General features: G+C 38.9%; 1 protein-coding gene across 1 annotated transcript; it reads left to right on the forward strand.

Annotated features, from left to right (window-relative positions):
* The first annotated feature begins 519 nt into the window (after positions 1-519).
* Positions 520-11306, forward strand: LOC139458417 (uncharacterized). The gene is made up of 5 exons (XM_071239842.1): positions 520-609; positions 1755-1825; positions 5325-5618; positions 6041-6289; positions 7361-11306. The coding sequence occupies exons 2-5, from the start codon at positions 1771-1773 to the stop codon at positions 7603-7605; spliced, it is 843 nt and encodes a 280-aa protein (XP_071095943.1). The 5' UTR covers positions 520-609; positions 1755-1770; the 3' UTR covers positions 7606-11306.
* The last annotated feature ends 218 nt before the right edge of the window (positions 11307-11524 follow it).

Genomic DNA, 11524 nt, shown 5'->3' on the forward strand with positions numbered 1-11524 from the left:
ATCAGAAACATATGCTCGTGGGTTTGAACTGAACTCTTTCTGATTCTGCTTCTTTGTTAACTCGTGATTTTCTTCAATTTTTTTTATCAAAGGCCTGAATCACTTTCGTCCCAGATTAAACAGATTTGTGTTGACTGAAACACAATTTAATGCGCTGGAACCCGCAACCCTCTTATTTAAGCGTAATGCCACCATGTAAAATACTTATTAAATAAAGTATTACGTTAGTTTTGCGCTCACACAATAAACAAGGGTATCCTGATTAAATACAGTGTGCAGTCATTGCAATTGTCTACCATTGACCGTGTTACATTGTGCACTCCGGATTTGAATAGGTATACACCAGACAATAACACACAAAACCTGTACGCTCACATACGCGTACAAAACCAGCGTTACACATGTAGGAGACCACAATACCATGGAAATTATCACCTGGCGTCCACGATCATTAGCAGCTGCTGCCATGTGCAAACAATATTTGACTGACATATATATATACATATGCCCAACCCAATGCAACAATACAACATGGCCGTTAAAGACGTGCGCCTGAAAACCATCAGAGTAACTAAACAGACTAAATGATTGAGGAATACAATTCTTCAGGTAAGGGAAAATTTAACTTCAAAAACGTAGTCCTCTTTATGGATTGTACAGCCATTTCAAGCCGTTGCGGTGCAGCCAGTTCAACAAACAGCACATAAACATGCAGGCCTATATCTCAGTACATGTATTACAATGGAGACAATGCAGTTGTAGCTAGCGTTGTGCACTGCGAGTGAACACTCAGCTGACACATATATAAATTGGACTTGATACACGTCGAACGTGTGTGGTAAGAATATATGGTTGATGATACGATAACGTTTACAGAATTAAGGTAACAAATCGATTCTAATAAGTTAATATCCGGCACTACTAATGTAGGACAAATATCAGTAGACGTGTCATTATTTATCAACAATATCATACCTCCATGTCAGAATGATGAAAATCGATTGGTTCACGTGATCTTGACCAAATACCAATCATGTGTATCCCGCCTTGGAGGGAAAAACATTTCTGAGAGGGAGAATAATCTTTTATACCCCACCACGCAGAAGACAGTCTGCACGTGGAATTACTTATTCCCCGCTTCGAGGCAAATCGCCGTAGGCTGTTGTAATAAAGTCAGTGAAAGTTACATGACACAGCAAGTTAATCTCAGCTATTTTGTCATACTGTATGTTTCCTTCTACAATGGCAGATGGCAGACTGAAACATGATACATTTGTCGTAGCAGCATCGTTCGTGGTATATTGTTAAGTGCGTCTCGCGTGAGGTTTTATACCACGAGGCGTAGGCGAGTATTACAAAAACTAACGTGGGGTGCATACAACCACACATACCTTAAAACTACATAATGTATTGTTTTGTTTTAGCTGACTGTCGGTCCTACCTAATTCCACAAGCAGCAAACTATATTTACATAAAGTCTGTGTTTTAGCTTTAAAATAGAGATTGATCGACAGCGAGCGACACATTTGACTGTGCACATCCAATATCGGGAACGTGTATTGTGGCCAATTGGTGAGGTCGATGACACGACCTCGTTTACAGAATCAAGTTTACATATCGATTCCAGACATAGAAATAGAGTTAATATGCCCCGTTTTTTACTTATGTAGTAACAATATCAGTAGACGTTGCATAATTAAACAACAATCTACAGGTTTGTTTGAGCTTAATGGTTAAACTTTCATTCATTTCAGTTACCCTGAACCGAATATGCATCTGAACGTGATTGTACCTTTCCTACTCATATGGATACATGCATCACATGGTACGTTCTCAAGGCTTGTATCTCTCAGTACTTCACGTACATGTGTAATCTCACAATTAATCTAGATATTACAATCAGCAAGAAATGTAATGAATTACTTCGGATGTCAAAACCTATTTTAAGGGGTGTTACCCGGGCACTCGGCAATCTACCGGCTATATGACGGCAGTCTTTAAATAACTGAGTATTGTCCAAACAATCTAGTGATTGACATCATGATCACAGATCAATACAGTTAAGATACGTTGACAGGCATCAACCAAGTCATGTAGCCAGTTAGTAACCCTCTTACTACATGCACAGATTCCTGAAGACTAATAGTCTGATCACAAGTACTAAATACAATATGTCATTTGTCATTCGGTTGATGAAGACCCATTCTAACCCGGAGCCTCATGTGGACCTACTGCACGATGTAACAGCAGTTATACTGAACAAAAAACACTTTAACACATAACGGTAATGATATCATATCGTATGTCCATTTATCAATGTATAATGGCGTTTGTCACATTTCCGTCGTTGAAAGAAAAAGGAGTAGTATTTTTTAACCCTTTCATGCCTCTTGTATGAAGAAAAGTGCAGTGCACAAACGTTCCTTGTTTAATAGTGAATAGGAGAATGTCAAGAGGTTAAAACTGGACGAAGAATATTTCTGGTTTGCCAATAAGGTGTGCAGCTGACGATGGTTTTCACGGGAGATTTACTTGCTAAGGTGCGGGCTTGTGCGATCAAGTGTGTGATGTGGAAGGCAATCTCTCATACCCTCATAGTGCCAGTGCCCTCTTGAGAATCATGAACGAGCAATCCGATAGACCATACTCTATCTGGAGAGATAACCATTCCGTTTGAAATGAAACTTGCCTAATATTTCTACTGTATTTCCTATTTCAGTACCGTATTCGACGTAATAAGCGCGTCGCTCTAATAAGCGCCCATGGCGATATTTGCTAATATATTGGCTAGTGAACAATCCCAATTAGCACCCCTTCCGATTGATCAATGTACACAAGACTTATTTATTCTTGTATAATACGTATGCTATATGCACCCTTAATTATGGGAATTTAAATTCTTGAAAAATATATCTGTCGTATATAAACATTTCAGGCTGTCAGCATAAACCACGAAATGTAAGATCTTTCAACTCTGTTGTTTTTCACCCAACTATTATTCTAACACGAGCCCCACTTTTCTAATTTTGAGAGCTCCCTGGGCTCTTATTATGTCGAATACGGTAATCCTTGTGCTAGTGTTACATTGCAGCGCATTTATTGTTTGACAGTAATTGTAGCTGTGTTGCGTTGTTTCTGTTGGAATTCAGTAGACGCTCATTGCATTGTGTTTGGATAGTGATCATTCGTCTGGAAGCTAATATATTAAGATGATGGTCATGTGGTGTGTAAACTCCGATCCGGTATGCCGCGGACGGTGACAGTATGCTGTGGAAACTTCTTCAATGTTCCAGTACTGTTACAGGTGGTACGGGTGACCCAGTCGTCTGAGGCGCCGAAACTCGCTGTGCAGTACCCGTGCTCTTGGGTTTCACCGAAGTGGTAAACGTGTGAGACCTGCATCACGTCGGGCTTTCCTCCCACATTAAGCTGGCGCGCCGTGATATAACTGGAATACTGTTAAAAGCGACGTTAAACACAACGTATATGTAGTGGGACAAAACTGTGGTTACGTATCTCATACACATTTAATCCAAATTTTGATCTGAGAGTACATCAAGACCAGGTTTCGTGTCAAGACCCATCTCTGAAGCTTGACCTCTGTCGCCTCGGAACGAATATACTATAACACTGACTTTTACTATCACCACTGTATTTTTGTATTTGATACTGACCACTGCCATCATATTATATACTGTCATTCAATAGTGTAGTACACACATTTGTTGGTTGTGTGTTGGTTTCTCACTAATTTAGTTTACGTACAACTTTCTAGGTTAACATATTGTTTCAATTTGTGAATCGACACATTACTGAAATTGGGGGCTCGACCCGGATATAAATTCAATATCACTAATTATTTGTCAAATTATTTGATAAACATAGTATTGTTTACTTTTGAGTGAAGCCAACAATCACGTTTGTAGCCAAGCTTCAACGACACAAATCTTTGTGCTCCAAAAATCTGAACTGGTAGAATTAGCTAAACTTTAAAAACCTGACATTAAATTGGGTCTGCTTGAGGAAGAAAGTTTAGATTATGATGATTTGGCTTTGATTGGAGATAAAAAAAATATGATTTTGCTTTAAAGAGATAAGAATTTGAATGAAAAAATTCGGCTCAAAGTCATTGAAGCAGAGAATGAGATTGAATTTCGGATTAATCAATTAGAAATTGAAGCTGGAAAAGACAAACTGAGATTAGAAATTATGCAAATTGATTTACGGAAGGATTGCTCTCTCTCTCTCAGTGCCCCTACAGGTGACGTGTCTCTTGATCTTTCCAAGCAGAAAGCACTTGCTGAGCCCTTCCCTGAACGTCATGTTGAGAAGTTTTCCCTACAGTTTGAATATCCGGGTTGGAATAATTTTTGATCTTCAGTAACCCAAGCTTGTCTACCGGGATTGGGTTTTCAGGCTGTTTGACATTGTTGATGCATGACATCGTTTCTTAAAACGGAGATCGATGCTGAGGATATAACTCACTTATTTACAGTCCACAGTCTTATGGTAGTAAAAATAGTTAAAAAATAAATAAAGATGGAGTACGGGTCATTCCATGCTCGTAACTGACAATTGTACTAATGTCATTATCGGAAATATACAAAGTCATGATACCAATATGTGGTTGTTATTTTCAAATGATGAAGTACCCATTTTGATGGTAACTTTTCCGATGTTTCTGTTGAAATTTTACGTCCTTCTCAGAAGCGATAGGGAATCGTCGTAATTCACGACTATTAAATCGAGATCGCCCCTCTTGCGATACAGCATAGTACAGAGGTCTATGCAGATATCAAGAAAAGACACTGAATTTAGTCTCTCAGTTATTTCTTAGAAATTCAACTGGTGGATAGAGGATGTGACGCTACTCATCTAATATTGACATTGTTGAAAGGAATGAGGTCCTCAATATATTTGAAAATGGTGCATTGTTGAAATAAATGAGGTCCTCATTATATCTGAAGCTGAAACATTGTTGAAATAAATGAGGCCCTCAATATATTTGAAACTGATGCATTGTTGAAATAAATGAGGTCTTCTATATATCTGAAACTGAGGATGAACTATTTGGTAAAGTATAAATTCTTTGAAGTAACTATTGTTGTCACATAATGTGATTTATTTCGGCTGGGAGAGAGGCACAGTTGGTGCTTAAGAGGATGGAGAAACCTACATTTTGTCAACATGTTCTGTCCCCAGTTTGACGAAGAGATTGTTACTCAGGAACTCCAGCATCTCAACTTACTGGACTTTCTTATTTACTTTGTGTTATCACGTTTTGTTACATTAAAGTTTGTGTTTACGTCTATATACCTCTGCAGGTACTTCTGAACTGACCTGCCCAAGTCAGAGTGAAGTAGGTTCTACAGCAGACATCATGTGTGTTGCACCTGACGCTACAGATAAGCATGGTTACTCCACTCCAACTAAGGAAGTTGCTGCTCTCTGTCAAACAAAACTCTCAACATGTCAACCCCTCGGCGACTACTCAGCGGCTGTTATCAATGAAACCTGCAGCGTTCTGACCATTCCTAGTGTGAAACTGTCTGACGCTGGAGACTGGCGATGTACTGTTTCACCTTCACCTATGTTGACTTGTCACATGGTCGTCTACAGTAAGTACAAGTCTAACGCTTATCCATCCATACAGTTTAGATATTTAAGAAGTGGTGTATTTTCCCTGCAGTATTTTATTGCACCATAATCAATGACCACGAGTTGTATATTTCGATCGTTCGTCCATTGTGTTTATCTGCTTTGCCCAGCTGCATCTATGGGAAACAAGTCGCTAGACACTTCCCTCTAAATTATAACGTTGTCCAATTTACGATCTCAGCAAGCCGTGAGCGCCTGTTCGATTCTTCAGAAATGACGTCTTGATTGAACAATGTTTTATCGTGAAATAAACTACGCTTCATTCTTCATTGTCCTTTGCGATTTATCGCGTAGGTATCTGAGAACACATAGGCCACTTAACAAACACAAGTTGATCCAACATCAACATTATCTCGTAATTACTCTGCACTTTTGTTTCCAGAAACCCCTTCCTGTACCATCATCAGTAATGAAGTTAACCAGGCAATAACAGTGACTCTGACAGGATTCTTCTGCTCTGGGAGAGTACAATTCTATGTTGCAGCATTGTGTGAATTATTCAATTCAACTGTCAACATTATTACAGACGGAATCTTTAACTGTACACCGGTAAGACGAGTGTCAGCTGAAACTAACTTGATGTTCACATGCGACAATGTCAATAGAAATTTGGATTGTAAGAAAGTTAATAGTGAGTTGACAAGCAAGCTTCTATATCTGAAATGCACTAAAAGGTGAAGGATACTTAATAATATGAGGGACTTGGTGTTCTTTGAACTTCCTTTCCTTGCATGCATTTGTTTGTAGTCTGGGCAGCGTTATAGCTTTTTTATTTTTGTTGTTGAAATGTTGCATTGGGAGTGGCCAATCTCTTTCAACCCTTCCATGTCATCATAATCCAGTAGTGACACAGGTGTATGTTCCATTTGCCATCCTTCCATTACTGCAGAAGCATCTTCTGAACGTGGGTAGCGGTGATGCAGGTGGAGGTATTGCCAGCTATAAATGCGTGTGTTATTTATGTTTTTATCAGGTAAATGTTGTGTCAACATAGTATCGTACCTGGCACATTTATAAACTTGTTTGTCACTGTACAAATAAAGACATTGATCTATGACCTTAAAATCAAGTGGCATGAAGGTGAATGGCTTGAAGCCAATCATGTAAACCAGTCATATGTGGTATATAAATGGTAGCAGGATCACGGGGTTACATGAGGTTTTTTTTAGTCCCACGTTTGGTTTTATACCTAGCCGGAGGGACGCATTATTCCCCATGTACCTCGAGTGATCCTGCTACACTGAATGTATCTTGCAGACGTTCTTTTTGTGACACTGTAAAAGAATTGAAACAAAATCTTAAAATTGAAAGAAAACAGCTGTTTGATTGAGTTGATATTAACTTGTGCTATATCACGTGGCTATCACTGATTCGGAAGAAGAGTGCGGAGTATTGCTTCGAAGCAGGGTATAAGGGATTAATTCCCCTGAAGAGAAATCGATGTGCAGAAAAAAATATTCTCCATGTCTGGTTATATCGTATTTTATCAAGATCACGTGAACTTCAGTCAGATCGCATCATTCTGACTCGGACGTAAGATACGTAGCTTTGTCCGTAGGCCACACAGGGGCAGTTTTGGTCTCTTTTTCTTATTTGAAAACGAACGTGGCAAAGTCGCCATTCCAGGACAACTAACTAATGTAAGTGTCGAATAGTAATATCATATTACATATAATATAAAAAGAGCTTAATTATCTTTCAGATACACCATCTACAAATCCCCCTGATCAAACTACAGCCTCTAGCACGGTTACGCCTGGCAATCAGGAACGCATCATTCACAATCCCATAGGCATTGTCCTTCCTGTTATTATTTGCATCATAGTCATAATCCTAGTCATCACGTTTGTGGTCGTGTATAAGAAAAGACCAGATTTATTCAGAGGAAAGACACAGACTGACGCATCATATGCCGTGGTGGAGAAGGGAGATCATGTGCCACTTTAGAAGAGACGGCTTGGCGTAGGTAAATTTGAATAATGGCAACGCTGCATAAATAACAAAACGGTCACTAATCAGAGTTTTCAGTACAGGACAGAAGACAGTAGCATTGGGTTAAGAGAGGAATATACACACGTTGGGCAGCATGCGCATGTCGTGCTGGAGAGAACGTAGCAGCTTAATGGGCTGTTAAGAAATCGGTTTGGTTTAGATACACCCAGATTGATGCTGATATTGTTCACCGTACCAATGTTTCTGCATGGACTATACACTTCTGGCCGAACATCTTCAGCCTGGTGGTTAAGTGTTAGCTCTTCACGCTAAAAACCTGGGTACCGTTCCCCACTCTGGTACAAAGTCTGAAGCCCATGTCTGGTGTCTCCTGGAATATTTTTAAATGCGGGGCATAACCATTCTCCCTCAATCAGTTAATCAATCTAGTACGTGTATCAGTGTTTTGATTCTTTTCACTTCAAACATTATGATAAGTTTTGCACGTCGTGTTCAGGTTGAACAGTTTGGTAAGATGTCAACTAGAAATTGAAAATGTACGCTTGTGGTGTGACAAATCAAGCTTTATAAATAAATATTGAAAATTTATCCTTCACATACTTTTTGGGTCTTATTTATTCTTGTATTTCATAGTGAAGTCAATACATTCCTTTGAAATTTTAGAGTTCTTACATGTTTGTAATTTTCATGCTAAAACGTTTCGAGACAAAAAGGAGTCGTATCTTTACCCCAGACTTTAACACTAGCTTTATATATATTGTAGATTATGGAACTTAAATTTAGATGGTTCGTCTTCAGAAAAAAAACTTCCGTCTTTATGTAACCAGATGGTTATTGTGATAATACTTAACACTTAGGAATGAAACTATATATACAAATGAGCGTCTGATATCCAACCTAAAGCAAACAACAAATTACAGGTTCTGTAATTCTTTCATTATAAAACGTCAACACTTCAAATCTTCAACAGGCATAATCTCAATACTGTAGTAGTTGGAGTTACACCACTCCAGTTTTCAGGCGAAGAAGTGAGTGAGTGAGTGAGTGAGTTTGGTTTAACGCCATTCCATAATGACGCCTAGCATGATAACGAGGGAAGTCTGAAGTGAGTAAGTGACTAGGTAGGTGATAAGCTGGTTGGTTGGATGGTTGGTTGTGTGGTTTGTTAGGTGGTTGGCTGAATGGGGGTCGTGTGATTGCAAATTGGTTTGTTTGTTGTGTGGTTGGTTGATTGTTTTGTTGTGAGGTGTTGTGGACGGCTGGTTTTGTTGCCTTTTGATAGAAGAGTCGGAGATCGGTCGGTGGGTCGAATGGTTGGGTGACACAGTGGGTGATTGGTTGGATGTTTGGTTGTTTGGTGGTGCGGTTGATGGTTGATTGCTGTGTCGATTGATGAGTTGGCTTGTCGGTCGGTCTTTCGGTTGGGTGCTTGGGCGAGTGACAAAGTGGGTGATTGGTTGATTGGGTGGGTGTTTGGTTGTTTGGTTGTTGGCTGGTTGTTGTTGATTGAAGAGTTAGCTCGTCGGTCGGTTGGTCGAGTGATTGGGTGAGTTGGTGAGTGAGTGAGCTACCAACGGCTCATGTGACAGACTGGTATATATTCTTTCTCCTTGATATGGAGACACATGTATCAAATAGGTCAGCCACTATTGACGACGTAACAGCTGCACTAAGCTAATGGATGAAAGCAATCGATACATGTTAGTATACCATGCATCGAATGATGCACGCATTCATTGAAACAGCCTGTTACGCGTTCCTATTTCCATTACATTCATGCAAGCGTACAGACATGTGCATAACAATAAGTCCCCCTAGTTTCATGCTGCTACAAGGGTAGTGTGGGCAGTGGTATGTGGATGAGGATGAGTGCACATAAGGATGCAACGTGTGAACAGTTATCCTAACAATAAAACAATTGACCAAAGGCAAAGTAGTGCATTCAGAACAGGATCTGTTATTCATATTGCCATTAAGTTAACATATTTATTCAGTCGGTCAAACATGTTTCAACGTATCAGGAGTATTCAAATGTATCCAATGTAGTTGGGTTTTTTGTACCGAATGCGTAGGAAACGTCCACGTTATTTCCAGGTATGTCCTCCTCTTGTGTCCTGGCACGGAGGACCAGATGAATGTCACTTACAGTCAGCTGTCATGACAGTGTCACGTTGATATATGCACATATTGATTACAATATCGCCAGCTATATAGTCAGCTATAACAACACTGGCTATTTACAAACATGGTCATATGGGTGCGAATATATTAAAAAACATGTGTTTGAAAGGCAGTAGGGGAGAGCGGTGTTAAAATTGTGTTGTCTCCTTATCTGTTAAAAAACATGTTTATTTACCTTCCTGACGCTCTGGCCAAATTTCTTTTACAGACTGGCCATTATAAACACAGGAAAGCAGGATTCTAGTGGTTCAATTCTGACATGTATTTTAAACGATGCAGTTGGGCACGGGGGAGTATGAGTGGCATAAATTCGGGGTTTTACCTGATCTTGCAAGCCCTCTGGGTGATGGGTGGTGGATGTTAAAGGGGTCACTGTGCTAAAACTCTATCCCGACATTGATTTTCATTTTCCCTGCGAATAAAGCCCACAGTTTAATCAATTAAGTCTTTTCTTTGCAAATGTACTGGTGTGTACAAATGACAGATGATTTTTAATTTTAGACAGATCAGCTTGAACAATGGGTGCGTGGTGTTGGGCATTGTCAAGACCAAGTTATTTTGTTTAATTTTTCAAAGCATGTCCAGGAAAACGTTATTGGCACCATTGACATTTCTCTCAAATGGAGGAGATCTCAGGTGCCTATGAATCGCCGATCGGGTGCCGACAAAGGAAGACTTGGAGAAGAATTGTCCCTCGGCAGTGAGAAGTTCCGCATAAAAGTATAAAAGTTGTGCGCCAATTTTTATTTTGGAAGTGTTTCAAACTTATTGGACACACCATGTTGCGTCAGCCATTCTAAACGGAAACAAACATAACGTTTACTAGGTAGGCAAATATTATTGTGAAATTAAATAGGGATGTAATGTTACAAGGCTATCTAATGTTATCTCATAAGTTAAATATTGGTTATACTTTTTGTAATTGAGTTTGAGGATTTTAAAAGTAGAATGAAAGTTAATGTGAACGGGAAATGTTCGGCTAAATGTTGGGAAAAGTATTATTGTTGTTTTTCCGAGACAAAAAGGTGATTATATGTTGTTTTCTTAATAATTCCTTCTTGTTGAAAACTCCTCAGTGCTATGTGCGTGGTGTGGATCTGGGTCGGCCATCGGAGGAAATAGAGTCGAGATCAGCCTCGTCTATTGTTTCCATGGGAACAATTAATTATTTTGTTTTGGAGAAACATATTGTTTCTTGAGATATTTTAACAAAATATATATGTTGATCCACATTGTAGGCTATTTAATCAGTGTTTAATGACAAACCTCGTTATGAAATTGTAAATAAAGGCCCACTTACACCTTGCCATAATAAAGGTTTGCTAAGTACCTAGATATTGCTTAAAGTAGTAAACCCACCACACGTTTTAATATAAGCAAGAAAAAGGTTATCATGGTTATCAGTTGTTTTCGCTTTTACAATAATTTCAGATGTTTATATATTTTTATTAGCTGAAGTTGTCTTACCCAAGTTCAAGTTGTTGTTTCTTGTTTCATTGGAATTGTCGGTGCAGATGTAGGTTGTTAATTCTCTGTGTTGTTCAGATAATAAATAACGTGAAAAATGATATAATTTTGTTACCTTGTAATAAAATATTTACAACGATATTTCAAAAAGGGATGTGTTGATTAGATAGGCCTACACATTTAAGCTGGTGTTAATTATTTTGACGATGTTGAATTATGCAGAAGTTCCTTTGATTAATTCAACTGTTTTGTTTGGCGAGTTAAA

This window comes from Haliotis cracherodii, unplaced genomic scaffold (assembly GCF_022045235.1).
Source record: "Haliotis cracherodii isolate W230 unplaced genomic scaffold, xgHalCrac1.p SCAF_12, whole genome shotgun sequence".
NCBI classification, from domain to species: Eukaryota; Metazoa; Mollusca; class Gastropoda; order Lepetellida; family Haliotidae; genus Haliotis; species Haliotis cracherodii.

Excerpts from the sequence above, each read along its gene's own strand:
- LOC139458417 (XM_071239842.1), top strand. The coding sequence starts at position 1,771 with ATGCATCTGAACGTGATTGTACCTTTCCTACTCATATGGATACATGCA. Across the intron at positions 1,826-5,324 it reads ATGGATACATGCATCACATG|GTACTTCTGAACTGACCTGC; the intron begins GTACGTTCTCAA and ends ATACCTCTGCAG. Across the intron at positions 5,619-6,040 it reads TTGTCACATGGTCGTCTACA|AAACCCCTTCCTGTACCATC; the intron begins GTAAGTACAAGT and ends TTTTGTTTCCAG.